Source organism: Narcine bancroftii, chromosome 3, assembly GCF_036971445.1.
Source record: "Narcine bancroftii isolate sNarBan1 chromosome 3, sNarBan1.hap1, whole genome shotgun sequence".
NCBI classification, from domain to species: domain Eukaryota; kingdom Metazoa; phylum Chordata; class Chondrichthyes; order Torpediniformes; family Narcinidae; genus Narcine; species Narcine bancroftii.
Window position 1 is genome coordinate 187,036,240 of NC_091471.1, and position 16,993 is coordinate 187,053,232.

At 43.9% G+C, this 16,993-nt stretch overlaps 2 protein-coding genes across 4 annotated transcripts in view; one reads left to right on the forward strand and one right to left on the reverse strand.

Moving 5' to 3' along the window:
* smim19 (small integral membrane protein 19) overlaps positions 1-3,298 on the reverse strand; it is a 7,750-nt gene extending 4,452 nt beyond the window's left edge. Inside the window, exon 1 of the mRNA XM_069926130.1 lies at positions 3,116-3,298. Within this exon, the coding sequence (XP_069782231.1) occupies positions 3,116-3,276 (161 nt within the window). The 5' untranslated portion in view covers positions 3,277-3,298. The remainder of the gene's footprint in view (positions 1-3,115) is intronic.
* Positions 3,299-6,097: 2,799 nt separating this feature from the next.
* srp72 (signal recognition particle 72) overlaps positions 6,098-16,993 on the forward strand; it is a 137,918-nt gene continuing 127,022 nt past the window's right edge. For 2 of the 3 annotated variants that reach the window (XM_069926131.1, XM_069926133.1), the window contains exons 1-2: positions 6,099-6,238; positions 15,147-15,267. In XM_069926131.1, coding sequence (XP_069782232.1) covers positions 6,142-6,238; positions 15,147-15,267 — 218 coding nt within the window. In that variant the 5' untranslated portion in view covers positions 6,099-6,141. Of the gene's footprint in view, positions 6,239-15,146; positions 15,268-16,993 lie in introns of all 3 variants that reach the window. The other variant, XM_069926132.1, reaches the window with a different exon arrangement.

Below are 16,993 nucleotides of genomic sequence, written 5' to 3' on the forward strand. Positions count from 1 at the left end.
TACCACCAGCATTGGGGAGTAAATGCCCGCAAGTGCCTTCCACCCTGCACATTTGTGGGAAATGGCCAGTAAGGGCTGTGGTGTTTGGGAAGAAACATGCAAGTCTTCTGTATGTATGCGACCAGTTATCCCAGCGAAAATTTCTGGTGGACACAGGTTCAGAAGTTAGAATATTTCCACCCACTGGTTTAGACACACGCCATCCTACCTTGAACCTGCAATTACAAGCAGTTAACAGTTCCAACATTCTGACTTTTGGCACCAAGAAGATGAAAGTCAAGTTCGAAAACCATCTCTAGACTTGGCCATTTATTATAGCAGTGGTATCCCGACCTTTGCTTGGTGCAGATTTTCTTCGGGGTCATTCATTCCTAGTTGACTTAAAAGGATGTCGGTTAACAGATGGAACTACTTTTCAGACTATTCCTCTGTCAGATACCTACCTATACCCCTGCTTTGCGACTTTAAACATTAAGTAAACCAGTAGATGAATTCTCCAAGCTGTTGGAAGATTTCCCTGAGATTAATACTCTACAATTGTCTGCCTCCACTGCAAAGCATGGTGTTACTCATTGCATTTGTACTAAGGGCCCTCCTATCCATGATAAAGCTGCACTTAGTGAAGAAAGAATTTACCAAGATGGAGGAACTAGGCATAATTCATAGGTCCGCCAGTCCCTGGGCATCTCCATTACATATGGTTCTTAAACGCAATGGAGGTTGGCGACCTCGTGGAGATTACAGGCAGCTTAATGACACCATCATTCTGGATCATTATCCGATATCTTATAATCAGGATTTCTCTGCTAATTTGCATTTAGCGAAGATCTTCTCCAAAATAGACAGTATATGGCTATCACCAAGTTCCAGTAGAGCCAGAAGACATTCCACAAACAGCAATAATTACCCCATTTGGGTTGTTCAAATTTTACAAATGCCACTCAGATTAAAGAATGCCGCTCAATCATTTCAACGGGTGATGGATGCTTTAGGACGTGGTATGACCAATGTCTTCATTTACCTCAACGACATTTTAGTGGCCAGTGGGACTAAGGAACAACATTTGAAAAATCTTCGTATACTTATCATTTGTCTTCAAAAGATTGGACTGACCTTCAATCCGGATAAATGTGTTTTTAGACAAAAAATGATTGATTACTTGGGGCATAGGATTACTCAGGAAGGTGCCATCCAAAGTTGAGGCCATTATCAAATATTCAAGACCTGCTACAGTTAAAAGCCTGCAGAAATTCTTGGGAATGGTAAATTTTACCACCGGTTTCTTTCAGGAGCAGTTCATATCATGATGCCTCTTTTCGATTTACTGTCTGGAAATGCCAGACTGAAGAGGGAAACAATGCCCTCTTGAAGACAAAAGATTTGCTGACTCATGCCACTATGCTCAGCTGCTCAGTTTAAGTGCAGCCCTTCAACAGATGCTTCCAGTATGGCCATAGGAGGTGCACTTCATCAATATATCAATGGGCAATGGAAACCGTTAGCATTCTTATACTGCCACCTTTGTGAAGCAGAGAAGAAATACTGTGCTTTTGATAAGGAGCTTTTGGCCATATATTTGTCTGTTCCACACTTCTGTTATTTTTTTGGCGGGAAGAGATTTTACTATGTACACCGAACATAAGCTCTAAACATTTGCATTTTTCAAGGTCGCAGACCCCTGGTCAGTGCAACAACAATGGCAATTATCATTCATTTCACAATTCTCCACTAAAATACTACACATTTCCAGAAAAGACAACATAGTAGCAGATGCACTTTCCCGCTCTGCTCCACTCGAGGTTTCATCTGTAGATCAAGGTATTGACCTCACAGCTTGTCCAAAAACATTACCATGAGACAAATGCTTATCGGACTGCAATCATGAACTTGCAATCGAAGAGGTCTAGTTTGGAGTTAATGGCAAACTACTCCTCTGGTGATATATCAATGGAACACCCATGCCGCCCAGTAGTTCAGAATCAAGGACACGTCGAGTATTCGACTCTGTGCATGGTCTTTCACATCATCAATTAGATCAACCATTCATGTGGCTTCGGACAGGTTCATGGGGCACAGTCTTAAAAAAAAGACGTTACACAAATAGCGAAGTCCTGCATTGACTTCCAAAAAGCAAAAGTTCAGTGGCATACTAAGGCACTTCCCAGCAGTTAGTCAGCGTTTTGGTCATGTCCACATGGACATCGTTGGTTTGTTTCCTGTTTCAAGAGGATACTGTTATCTTTTTACAGTAATAAACAGGTTTACGCAGTGGTCATGGTGCTCGGGTGTTGCTCAGTTCCTGAATGACACGTTTTGGTTTACGGGCGCATATTACTTCGGATAGAGGACCACATTTACTTCCTTGCTGTGGACGGCCTTGTCTCACTTGCTCGGTGCAACAATTAATCGTACAAATGCCTATCGTTCCCACGCTAATGGAACGGTGGAAAGATTTCATTGACATCTCAAGTCACCCTTAATGGCTCGGTTAGAGAGCTTGAACTGGGTTGATGAGCTGCCCTGGCTAATACAGGGCATTAGAACAACTCCAAAAACGGGGGGGGGGGGGGGGGGGGGGGGTGGACCCGGAGGGTGGGGGGGGGCGGACCCGGAGGGTGGGGGGGGGGGGCGGACCGGAGGGTGGGGGGGGCGGACCCGGAGGGTGGGGGGGGCGGACCCGGAGGGTGGGGGGGGGCGGACCCGGAGGGTGGGGGGGTGGACCCGGAGGGTGGGGGGGGTGGACCCGGAGGGTGGGGGGGGTGGACCCGGAGGGTGGGGGGGGTTGGACCGGAGCCGGGGGGGGTTGGACCGGGAGCCGGGGGGGGTTGGACCGGGAGCCGGGGGGGTTGGACCGGGAGCCGGGGGGGGTTGGACCGGGAGCCGGGGGGGTTGGACCGGGAGCCGGGGGGGGGGGGGACGTTGGACAGGGAGCGGGTAGGAGGAGGAGGAATCCAGCGGCGCAATCAATTTCCATATGGGTGGGTGATCCTGTAGTCACCATAGTTCTATTGAAAGGCCACGCCAACTGACCGCAGCCGTGGAGGCCTCTGGCCGCGCACTCACCCGAGCGCTCCCCTTCCCACCCACCGCGGCCCTGCCTCGCAGTCCCACTCGCCTCCTCGCATAGAGCAGCAAGCCGACACTGAGCAGCACAGCGATCAGGTAAACGTTGGTGGCGTCGTTCCATGCCTCATGCACCGTATAGTCCATTCGGTCCATAGTGGGGTCGCTTAGCATCCACCGACCAATCACAACACGGAAATGAGCTGCAATCATGCGCACTGAAAGCGATTACTGGAATCAAACCTCGTCGGTTGCGGCGACCAGTCAAGCTGGCCCTTCCTTTCACGTTCCTGTCCCGCCCCTGCCCTCCCCCCAGCCACACTAGGCCTCCCATCTCACCCCTGTCCTTCTTATTGGCCCTTCTTATCCCACCATGCCCTCCCCATCCACCCCCAGCCACACTGGCTCTCCCTATCCTGTACCTGTCCCTTCGACCCCACCTCAGCCAGACTGGCCCTCCCCATCCCACCCTGTCCCTTCCCATCCTGCCCCATCTCTCCACCCAAACCCCAGCCGGACTGGCCCTCTTCGTCCCACCCAGAGGGGGTGCTGATGCTCTTAAAGCAAATTAAAGTGGATAAATCCGAGGGTACTGACAAAGTGTATGCTTGGATATTGTGAGAAGCTATGAAAGAACTTGCTGTGGCCTTGGCAGAGATATCTGCATTGTTGTTAGCCACAGGAGAGGTACCAGAATGGTTTTTGTTATAGATAGAGAATTTGGCTTAAAAAGGGTTTAAGTTAAAATGTGATGATTAGTCATAAAACGGGGCTAACCACTAGAGTTTAGCTGGAAAATGTTACAACAGACTTGCAACAGATTTAACTACAGAGAGACATGCAGGAGCCAAAGATTGATAAAGAGTGAAAAACAGAATTTGGTGTTGGCAGAGGTCATGAATGATCGTGTTGTGCGTGACTAACAGTAATCAGGATGATTCTGCAAAAACTAACCAATTAAAGCAGTGTAGTGGAGATGCCGAAGGACAAGCAAATTGTATAAAAAACAACGTACTGTATGTATCGGGGCTTGACTTGGCTAGAAGCCGGTTGAGTCCAACTCTGCAGAGTTGATCGTGTCACCGGTCTTAAAGAGACTCATTTGTGAGAATTTGTGTTTCTGACAGTTTTCCTATACTAAAGAAGGGCTGCAATAGTCAGCATGTTTTTCACTGTGGGAAATTCTGTATCACAAATCTGATTTTTATGAAAAGGTGACAAAGAGGCTTGACAGGGCAGTGGTCATTATTTGCATGGACTTTAGCAAGGCTGTGGATAAGGTTCCGTATGGAAGGCTATTCTGGAAGGTTATATCACATGGGCTGCAGGATACCCTGACCAATTGGATACAAAATTGGCTTACTGGTAGGATTCAGAGGGTGGTCGAAGTCAGAGGATAGTAGTGGAGGGTTTTTTTTTCCAGACTGGAGGCATGTGATAAGTGAGGATCATCTACATTAACAATTTGGATGAAAATACATCAAAATTGGTGATTTTATGGACAATGAAGGAGATTTTGTGAGGTTTTCAGCAGGAACAAGAAGTGGAAAATTGGGCCAAATGCTATTTAATTTGGATAAGTAAGGAGAATATGACGTGAAAGTGCCTGATATTATAAATAGCGAAAGATTGCAGCAGAAGCAGTTGAGGATGTGGGCAGAGGAGTGGTTGAAGAGATTTTAATAGAGAGAAATGTGAGATAATTCATTTTGGAAAGTCTAAGATGGGTAAGACCAACACAATGTATGATAGATGTTATAGATAGACAATTTGGGTTAAAAAGGGTTTAAGTTAAAATGTGATGATTAGTCATAAAAGGGGGCTAACCACTGGAGTTTAGCTGGAAAATGTTACAACAGACTAAAACAGATTTAACTAAAGAGAGACATGCAGGAGCCAAAGATTGATAAAGAGTGAAAAACAGAATTTGGTGTGAGCAGAGGTCATGAATGATCGTGGTGTGCGTGACTAACAGTAATCAGGATGATTCTGCAAAAACTAACCAATTAAAGCAGTGTAGTGGAGATGCCGAAGGACAAGCAAATTGTATAAAAAACAATGCACTGTATGTATCGGGGCTCGAATTGGCGAGAAGCCGGTTGAGTCCAACTCTGCAGACTTGAGAATAAAGCTTGTCGTGTCACCGATCTTAAAGAGACTCATTTGTGAGAATTTGTGTTTCTGACAATAGAGATCTGGTGAATGTTGTTGAGCAGAGGGATCAAGGAGTACAGGTACATAGTACCTTGAAAGTGGCGACACAGGTCGACAGGAAGTCAAAAAGGCACATTGACCTTCATCAGTCAGAGAATTGAGTGTAGAAGTTGAGAGGTCACATGGAAGTTGCATAAGACATTGGTGAAGCCACATTTGGAGTATTGTGTTCAGTTTTGATCACTGTGCTATAGGAAAGATGTAAAACTGGAGAGGGCACAGAGAAAATTTACGGGGATGTTGCCAGGACTCGGGACCTGAACTACGGGGAGATTGAGCAGGTTTGGAGTGCAGAAGGATGAGGAATGATCTCTGAGAAGTATGCAAAATATTGAGTGGAATAGAGCAGGAGTATCAGGAACCTGAAGTCAGAGATTTAAGCTGAGGGAGGAGAGATTTAACAGGAACTTGAGGGTAACATTTTTTAATACAGAGGTGACTGGTGCATGGAACAAGCTGCCACCTAGAAACATTCAGACACCTACATGGAGTGAGTAGATTTAGAGGGATATAGGGCAAATGCAGACAGATGGGACTAGTGTGGATGGGATATTTTTGGTTGGAGTGGGCGGGTGGAGCTGAAGGGCTTGTTTCCAGGCCATCTGACTCCAAGGCATTCAGTGTGAGGTGATGTTTTTGGTAGGTTAATACAAGGTAACATTTGCACAATAAATAAATAAAGACATAGAGATTTTTTAAAAATACATTATTCCCATGAAAGTGGGAAGACAGAGTGGTACCTCCGCTACGCTCCACTTCATCAATCAGGCCGGCATGTGGCGGTGGCGACCCGGCGACCAGTAGGGGGCGCTAGCGCCGGGAGGGGGGGATCGGCGCCGCTGGCTGGATGACGGTGTCTCTGTCATGGCGAGTTGTGTGTGGTTAACGCAGCTGTGGACGGAGGTTAATCGCTACGGCCAGGCCTCTGATTATAGTCGGGCCCTTAAATCACTCAACAAAAGTAAGCTGTGATGCTGCCAGAGAGCCCGGTTCCTTGGGAGGGCTTTGGGAGCGGATCCGTGGAACGGGGTGGGCTGGTTGGACTTGGGGCCCGGGTGGGCTGGTTGGTCCGGGGACCGGCTAACGCGTCCAGGGCAAAATGGGGATGAAGTGAGACTCTCGGTACTTGAGTGAGTGTGAGAGATCCGCAGGCAGTTGATTGAGCTTCGGTTAGCAGGATTTTCTGGGTTGAGGTGAAGTCGGGGCCGGGAATGTGGAGGTCATTGGTAGATCGTCCGAACTCCACGCCGGCAGCAGCGGAGGTCGGCGTCGAACCGTAAGCGTGCTGTTGATTCTTGGGGTCTCGGGGCATTCTTATGAGAAGAATTTCAACACAATCGGCCCTTCGGCCCACGCTATTGTATTGACCTACCAAAAAAAAAGAGACCCTCCCTCCATCTGATGGTCTAAGAGTCTCTTAAATGCCTCCATTGTTTCAGCTTCCACCACCACCCCTGGCAAAACATTTCAGGCACCCTGTGTAAAAATAATTTACCCATGATGTCTCCTCTAAACTTTTCTCCCCTTACTTTGTACATTTGACCTCTGGTGTTTGCTACTTCCGCCCTGGGAGTACAGCAACTCACTGGACTGTATTTACAGAGTTTAGGAGAGATCTCTTGGAAAGGTAGAACATTCAGACGATGCTTGATGTGCTGGATCCTCGGAGAATGTTTCTCCTGGTTGGGTGAATGGTAGATGCAGAACCAAGGGGCACAGTCAGGTTACTACTGGAGAAAAAGAAGAGATTGCAAGGATAGCTTTGCATCCTTCCTAGCTGCAGGTGTGGTCCCAGAGGACTGAGGGTGGCAAATGTAGATCTATTGTTCAAGAAAGATAATAGAGATAAACCAGGGAATAAATGACCAGTGAATTAGGTCAATGGTGGTCAAGCCATTGGAGAAAATTTTTAGAGACAGGGTTTATAAGCAGTTGGAGAGCCTATTGTCTTCTCAGGGAGAATCAGCATGGCTTTGTGAGGTGCAGGTGGTGCCCACGAGCTAAATTGAATTTTTCAAGTAGGCCACAATTGATGAAAGTATATGGAGGCAGGTTGTGGAGTATATGAATTTTAGTTAGGCATTTGACAAAGTTCCCCATGGTAGGCTCATCCAGAAAGTCATGAGGCATAACGTAACCAATGGAAACTTGACTGCGTGGATTTGAAGGTCGAGGTAGATGGATGTATTCTGCTGGACATTGATGACTAGTGGCATTTTGCTGGGACCCTTTGTCTTTGTAATTTTTATTAATAACTGGAATGTGGAAGTGGAGGGGTGGGTCAGCAATTTTGCAGGTGATCAAGGTTGAAGGTGTTGTGAACAGAGTAGAGGGTTGTTGTGGGTTACAATGGAATACAGACAGGCTGAAAAGTGGAAGATGGAGGTCAATCTGGATACGTGTGAACTGAAGTTCCAATACTTTGGAAAATGGAATTCACTGTCTGGAGAAATGGAGAGATTTTTGGGGTCCAAGTCCATAGATTCTTCAGATTTATTGTCAGAGTATGTACATGACATCACATACAACCCTGAGATTCTTTTTCCTGTGGTGAGGCAGTACTACCACTTATTGCAAAAATACTGTACACAGTATATACATGTAAACAGATAACAAATGTAAATAAACTGACTGGAATACAGAGAGAATTTAAAAAAAATCAATAAAGTGCACAAGTAAAAGTCCTTAAATGAGTCCCTGATTGAGTTTGTTGTTGAAGAGTCTGATGGTGGAGGGGTAGCAGCTGTTCCTGAACCTGGTGGTGTGAATCTTGTGGCACCTATACCTCTTTCGTGATGGAAGCAGTGAGAACAGAGCATGTGCTGGGTGGTGTGGATCTCTGATGGCAACGTTCCCGTAGATGTTCTTGGTTGTGGGGAGGGATTTCCCTGTGATGTCCTGGGCTGTGTCCATTATCTTTTTGAGGGCTTTATGCTCAGGGATATTGGTGTCCCCATACCAGACTATGATGCAGCCATACAGCTCACCTTCCATCCCACATCTGTAGAAATTTGCCAAGGTTCTGGTGTCATTGCAAACTCCTGAGGAATTCAAGGCACTGACATGCTTTGTTCATATTGCCATTAGTGCTTAGATCCAGGAAAGATCCTCCAAGAGATTGACTCCCAAGAACTTAAATTTTCTCACCCTCTCTGGCTCTGATCCCCCAATGATCACTGGATTGTATACCTCTGGCTTTCCCATCCTGAAGTCAATAATCAGCTCCTTAGTTTTGGTGGCATTGAGTACAATGTTGTTGTTGGTGTACCATTCAGCCAAGTTTTCAATCTCCTGTATCCTGACTCATCACCTTTCTTTATACCATGGTATTGTCAGCAAATTTGTAGATGGTGTTATTGTCGTACTGAGCCACACAGTTGTAGGTGCAAGGTGAATAGAGCAGGGGGCTAAGAATGCAGCCCTGTGGTGCTCTGGTACTGATGGAGATTGTGGAGGAGATGTTCTTACCAATCCTCACTAATTGTGGTCTGGAGGTGAGGGGATCAATGTTGCCACAGGGATTGGGTTCAAGAGCTGTGAGGTAATATTGCAGCTATATATAACTGATTAGATTAGATGACAGAATTGTAACCAATTCAGGTTTCCTCTTTATGGGAAGGATGTAGAATCTTCAGAGGGTGCCAAGGAGATTTACCAAGATGCTGCCTGGATGAGAGAATGTACGTTATGAAGAAAGGTTGAGAGAGCTTGAGCTTTTTTGATTGATGAGAGGCAACTTAATAGAGATGTACAAGATTCTGAGGGGCATACATAGAGTGGACAGCCAGCATCTTTTCCCTAGGGTGGCAATGGCCTTGACCAGAGGATATCCATTTAAGGTAAATGGACAAAAGTTTTGGGGGAGATGTCAAAGGTAATTTTTTTTTTCCAGAGGAATGGTGGGTGCCTGAAATGCACTACTGGAGCTGGTGATGGAGCCTAGTACAATGGGAATATTTTAAAAAAACTTGGGCACATGGATGTAAAGAAAATTGAGATTTTCGGCACCCAAGAGATATCACCATTCTTGTTACTGTGAATACTTTTGTTAACCTAAGATAGGGAACTAACATCTGGACATTAGCCACTCTTGTTTTCACACGGTTTTCTTAATACCCAAGAGATAACACGAGATAAAAGGCAGAGTAACCAGTTTTTAAATCAGAGACACCTGACATTTAGCTTGTATATTTTGCCTTTCTGGGCTTTGCTCCTGCGATTCATTTAATATGAGGAATTCGAGGCTGACAGAGATTTACTTGCAGGCAGATGTTTGCCTGATAACGCACATTGTGGAACTGCACACTTCTCTTCAGTTATTTAAAATCCTCCCTGCATGTTTTCACAAAGCTGCAAGGCACATGTAAACATTAATTAAAATGGATCCATCTACGTTAATCCACACTAGGCAGACCCTTACTTCCACAGAGCTTATGGGCTATGAGGAATGGAAGGGTTAGACTGATTGTGAAGTGGTTGATGGAACCCAGAACATTACAGCGCAATACAGTCCCTTCAGCCCATGATGTTGTGCTGAACCATAGAAACCTGCACAACAATCTAATTTTTCCTGATCTCAAACCCATAATTCTCTATTTTTCTTGCATCCACGTGCCTATCCAAGAATCTTTTAAATGTCCCTTTTGTACCAGCCTCCACCACCACCTGCGGCAGCTACCCTCCACTTTGAATTTTAAAAAATTACCTCTGGCATCTCCCTTAAACTTTCCTTCTCTCACCTTAAATTGATGTCTTCTGGCATTTGCTATATTTGCTGCAGGATAAAGATGCTGACTGCCTACCTTATCTAACCCCTCATAATCTTGTATACCTCTATTATGTCACCTCTCATCTTTTGACAATCCAAAGAATAAAACCCCTCATTCTATCAATCGTGTTTCACATGACATATTCTCCAATCCAGGCCATACACTTGTAAGTCTCTGCATCTTCTCCAAAGCTCCCTCATCCTTCCTGTAATGAGATAACCAGAACAGAACAAAGTATTCCAAGCGTGGTCTAATCAGAGTTCTATAGAGATGCAACATTACCTCCTGGCTCGAATTCAATCCTCTGACTAATGAAGGCAAACATACCATATTCCTTCTTAACCACCCTGTCAACTTGCCTGACAACCTTGAGGGATCTATGGACCTAGGTCCCAAGGTTCCTCTGATCATCTGTGCAGTTAAGAATCCTGCCATTAACCACAATCTCTACTTTCAAGTTAGACCTTCCAAGGTGCATCACTTTACCCTTAACTCCACCTGCCACTTCTCCAGCCAGCTCTGTAGCCTGTCTACATCCTATTCTCAAGGTTGGCACAGCATCATGGGCTGTAGGGTCTGTTCAGTAATGTTATATAATTACATGAAGGAATGATTTTGTAGGTTTAAAACCTCATTGGAATAAGACTGGTGGTTGGTGTACAGTTGTTGACAAAGATAGAAATATTAAAAAACAAAAATAGATTGAATTGAAAATCCCTCGGATAATTTTGTAAATCAGCCTATTTTCCTTGACATGTAAAGTGATATTGTGTAATAATTGAAGTTGCATTGAACAGTAAGTAGTGTAGTGTAAGAATTATGATTTTGGACCAATCAAGATTAAAGTGGAGTGTTTTCGAATCATTGAGGAGAACGAAAGTGTTTGTTGTTAGAAGTGGAGTGTGGCTCAGTTAACACGAATGTTGTCCAGATGCATCAAGCTTGGCACAGAAGCTGCTCAGTCCAAGACAGCAAGAATCTGCAGAGTTGTGAAAACATGTCAGGCCATCACATAAACCAACCTCCCCTCCATTGACTCCATCCACACCTCCCCTGATCGTGCTCTCTTCTCTCCCTCATTTGTTGGGAGCTTCCAGATTCAATGACTTCTTTTCTTGTTGTTATCAGACACTTGCATCAACCTCTCATTGGTGAAAGATAATATCCTGGTATTTTTCTGTACCATTCACTTTTTGACTTGAAGACAAAGCCCTGATCTTTGTTTTATTATTGTACCACCTGCTATACTTGCATGGATTGCATTCAAGACATTTCAAGTTGAAGTTTATTATTTAAATATTCATGTACAACTCAACGAAACATAATTTCTCTGGTCCATGGTGCATACATAATGCATAGCCCACAGTCACAAGTATACATAAAGAAATAATTTAAAATAAATATATAAATATTTTGAGATGATTTATTCAGTTACAGAATACTGTTCATCAATCTCACAGCCTGCAGGAAGAAGCTATTTCCCAGCCTGGCAGTATGCATTTTTAAGCTCCTGTTGCAGTAGGTCAGAGATACTGTGTACTGGATGGAAAGTGTCCTCAACATGGTCAGCGCTAAGGGAGGCATTCACGGGCATGGCCCCTCATTGGGAGGTGCACTGGCATATGCTCGCCTGGCATGGCCCCCTCCCCCCCCCCATGCAAGGTGCTATGCTCCCAAACACTCACCGTCAGACCCGTCACTGGTGTTTGACTTGACACATCAATGACTCTCCATGCAGTAAGAGCAGTGCTTTCGGCTGCTACGTCAGAGGGTCAGAGGAGGTTTACGTCTGCTCGGCAGGTAGGCCACCACCAACACCACCCCCAACCCCCGCTGTCAGACTGTGCCCCATCCAGTTACCCTAATGCCCTCCCCTAACACTCCTTTTGGCACTGACCCTGGTCCTCAATAATTCTTTGAGCCCAATTTAAGCAACGCTCCCAGTAAATGTCATCAATAGAGGAAAGGGAGGCCCCAGTGACCTTGGTTGTTTTAATGATCTTCTTTTGACTTTCGGTCTGATGCTTTGCAGCTACCTTACCACACAATGATGCAGCCAGACAGGGCACTCAATTGTACTCCTGTAAAATGTCAGAATGCTGGCTGGTAGCCTTATCTTCCCAACCTCCTAAGGAAATGTAGGCACTGCTGTGCCCTCCTGACTAATGAGGGGGTGTTGTGGGTCCAGAATATGTCATCCTTTATATGGACGTGAAGGAACTTTGTGCACTCCACTCTCTCTATGACGGAACCATTGATGTGCAATGGAGAGTGGTTGACCTCCTCTGAAGGTCCACAAGTATCTTCTTTGTCTTATCCATTTTGCGACATGGGTGGTTCTCGTACCATTTTACAAGCTTCCCAATTTCCTCTGTTTAAGATGGTGTGTTTTTTCCGTTTAAGCCACCCAAAAACTTTGTTGTCTAGAATTTGACAGTGCAATCATAAGTCAGCAGCATGAACAATAGCAGGCTGTGCATGCAGCCCTGAGGTGTGCCAGTGTTCTGCACGATGAGACTTGAGGTTTTGCTGCCAACCCGGACTGACTGTAGTTTTTTAGTCAAGCAGTCCAGGATCCAGTTGCAGAGAGAGGTGTTGAGTTCCAGTAAGAACAGTTTATCCACCAATCTATTTTTTTTAAATTTTTTATTTTTCACACTATAAACCATATTGACCAAGATACATACAGACATTTTTCTTCTTAAGTATATACAGTGTCGTTTTCTCCCCCTTTTTCCCCCCTCCCTTCCCTCCCTCCCTTCCCCATTTATTTAAAGTTCAATCTACAAGACACACCAAACCCGCCAAACAATGTGGTCACCCAACAAAAATAAACAAGAAATTTTCCTGAGTCAGTTCTTTTCGTTATCTTCTCCTTCTGTCATTTTAGGTGGTGGAAGTCCACGGTAGGATTTCTCTATTGTGTTTCATGTATGGCTCCCATATTTGTTTGAATATTGTAATGTTATTTCTTAAATTATATGTTATTTTTTCTAATGGAATACATTTATTCATTTCTATATACCATTGTTGTATTCTCAAGTTGACTTCTAATTTCCAGGTTGACATAATACATTTTTTTGCTACAGCTAGAGCTATCATAACAAATCTTTTTTGTGCTCCATCCAAATCGAGTCCAAATTTGTTTCTTATATTACTTAGGAGGAAGATCTCTGGGTTTTTTGGTATATTGCTTTTTGTGATTTTATTTAATATTTGGTTTAGATCTTCCCAAAATTTTTCCACTTTCTCACATGTCCAAATTGCATGAATTGTTGTTCCCATTTCCTTTTTACAGCGAAAACATCTGTCTGATACTGTTGGGTCCCATTTATTTAACTTTTGTGGTGTGATGTATAGCCTGTGTATCCAGTTATATTGTATCATGCGTAACCTCGTGTTTATTGTATTTCTCATAGTTCCAGAGCATAGCTTCTCCCATGTTTCATTCTTTATCTCTATGTTTAGATCTTGTTCCCATTTTTGTTTAGGTTTATCATTTGTTTCCTCGTTCTCCTTTTCTTGCAGTTTGATATACATGTTTGTTACAAATTTTTAAATTATATCCACCAATCTCTGAGGTATGATCATATTGAACGCCAAGGTGAAGTCATTGAACAACAGCATAATATATGAGGCATAATTCTCGAGGTGGGTCAGGACTGAGTGGAGGGTCAAGGCTATGGCATCATCTGTGAACTGGTTTGAACAGTAGGAAAACTGGGATGGGTCCAATGTGACTGCAAGGAGTGATTTTGAATTCCATCACCAGTTGCTCAAAGCACTTCATGACGTCAAGGTCAGTGTCACTGGGTGGTGGTCATTTAGTCCAGTTACTTTTGCTCTCTTGGGCACCAGGCTGATGGAAGCTGCCTTGAATTCTGCAGGGCCAGTGGTCTGCTGCAGTGAGATGCTGGTGTCCATTAGGACCTCCATCAGCTGGGTTTTACTGTTTCTTACTACATGTAACAATACACAATTCAATGTTTGCCCCCTGAGTATGGATGCTGTCTTACCTGCTCAGTCCCTCCAACTTGCCTTTGTTCACTTAAGATTCCAGCATTTGCAAATTTTGTTTCTCAAACAATGCAGTTCAATACTGCTTACATCAGGCACAAGATGGACTCAGTGGAACTTTTCAAATATTTATCATGGAGAAAAATTATTACCTGTGGGAAAATCAAAGTTCATGGAAATTATAGTAAACCTGGTTGTACAGCATGGAAGCAGGTTCTTTGCCCAATGTATCCATGGCAATCAAGGTGCCTTGTTGACCAATTCCTAATTGATTGCATTTGGCCCATGTCCCTCTTAACCTTTCTTATCCATGTACCTGTCCAAATTTCTTGTAATTGTACCTCCCTCTATCACTTCCTTTGGCATCTCATTTCATATACCCACCACCCTCTCTGTAAAACATTGTTTCTCATGACCTCTTACATAAGAACATAGAAATAGGAGCAGGAGAAGGACATCCAGCCCATTGAGCCATTCAATGAGAAAATGGCTGATCTGATAATCGGCTCATCTCCACCTACCTGCCTTTTCCCCTATCCCTTAATTCCTGTACAATGTAAAAATATATCCAACCTTGTTGAGGTAGCCTCCACTGCTTCAATGGGTAGTGAATTCAACAGATTCACAACCCTCTGGGAAAAGCAGTTCCTCCTCATCTCCTTCCTAAATCTACTACTGAATCCTGAATATTGAGGCTATGTACCCTAGTTCTCATCTCCCCCACCAATGGAAACAATTTTAGCCTATTCAAATCTTTGTCTTCTCTTTGTGCCATGGTTTTGGATTCCCTACCCTTGGAAAAAGACTGATCATTCATCTTATTTATAAATCTCTATTAAGGTCATCCCTTTGGTCCAAGAAAAGCAACCCCAGCCTATCCAGTCTCTTCTGATAACTCAAGTCCTTGCCACATCTTTGGAAAATAGTATGCCATATTTTTAGCCACAGGAGCATTTTAAAATAGGTGTAAATTAGTTAGTTTGGCTTTTCCATGCATACATATACGTGATGCTAAATTTATGACTTTTAATGATAATGTTTATTGTCATAAAATCTGTTAATTAACTGTATTTTTCCCTACAGTCCTGCAAGATGACAAGGATGATATAATTGCACTGCATTGTAAAGTGGTCTGTCTGGTCCACAATGGAAATTTCAAGGAAGCGCTGAATGTAATTAACACTCACAGTAAGGTGCTTTCCAGGTAAGATGCCGATAATTGAAACACATGAATGCAAAATCTCCACAATATATAATTTACTTAATTCCAATAAATGCCCAGCATCTAAGTTTTTGGGTGAATTCAACAAACAGTGTTAAAAAAAGAAAAATCTTGCATTTTGATAGTTCACTTTAGAATGTCAGAACAGCTCCAACTGATTTCTAGCCAATGAAGAAGCATCTCTCAACTTGTAGATGAACCTCACAGACACAAGGCACTGATGTAGTGCATGACTTCATAGGCTACCAAGCAAAACTGGACAAAATAGCAAAGAACTCTGCTGCATCCCTCCTGGATCACCTTCATGCATTCCATGCATGCTTTAAGCAGGAAGCCAGCAAGTCAGTGGATCATTCATTTCCTACCCTGAATATACCAGGAACCACAGTCATCATCACAGATGTCAGATCAGCCTTCTGGAGTTTGAACCCATGGGAAAGAACTGGCCCAGATGGAGTCCCTGAATGTATCCTCTGTGCCTGGAAAGACCCACTGGCAGAAATATTCAGACATCTCTAACTTCTCTACATATATGCAACTACTTCAGAAAGACCATTATCATGCTGGTGCTGAAGAAGAATGTACTGTCTGGTGGCTCTGACATCAGTGCTTTGTGAGGTTGGTTACAGCTCACATTTATTATAGCCACCCATAACCCACTCCAGGTAACTTATTGCTGTAACAGGACCCTGGTCCAACACCACCCTAGACAGCAAGGGCATCAACGTCAGACTGCTTATTTACCGACCATTGCTCCACCTTTTACACAACAGCACCAAAAACTCGCCACCCACCCCCCCTCCTCAAACTGCGACCTGGTCTTAGAACTCCTCTCCACAATTGGATCCATAACTTTCTATCCTGCAAGTTGCAATCAGTGGTGAACAGTGACACCACCTCCTTGATCATCCCCAACACTCGAATCCTGCAAGGCTGTGTAATCAGCCCCCTACTATATTTGTTGTACACCCATGACTGTGTGGCCAAACACTGCTCCAACTCCATCTATAAATTAGTTTATGTCTCCACATTTGTAGGCATGATCTCTTAACAAGTCAGAGTATAGAAGTGAGATAGATGGACTTGTGCCTTGGTGCCAGACAGTAATATTTTCCCCCAATATTAGCAAGACCAAGGAACTGGTTATTTGACTTTTGGAAATGAGAGTTCATTTGCAATCCATAGCAACAGTGTTGAGGTAGAGAGTGGACAGCTTTAAGTCCCTTGGTGTAAACATGTCCAGACCATTGTCAATGCAATGGCCAAGAAAGCATATCAGTACCTCTACTTCCTCAGAAGCCTGAGAAAATTTGGCATGTCACCTATGTCCATGAAACAACTTCTACTGGTGCACCAAATAAAGCATTCTGCCCAGGTGCAGCCCAGTGTTGATAGAGTAGGGAACAACATGCTAAATCATCTCAGATTTCTTAGCAAGTATAGTAAAACCCCTGGTATCTGGAATTCAATCAACTGGAAAAAAAAATCAAAAATAATTTTAAAATTAAAATGAATAAGAATAAAATAATAAGTAAAAACTATTTAACTTTAAAATTGTGAAAGCATTGTTCTCTGAGGTAATATAAACTTCTGGAGAAGATGGGAGCAAATATTCAGCCAGCGGAGTGCCTTGGTCGTGCTTTGCTTGCAGCAGGTGTTTGAATAAAGTTGTCGGCAGTGGTCAGTGGTTACCAGACAGCAATGGCGT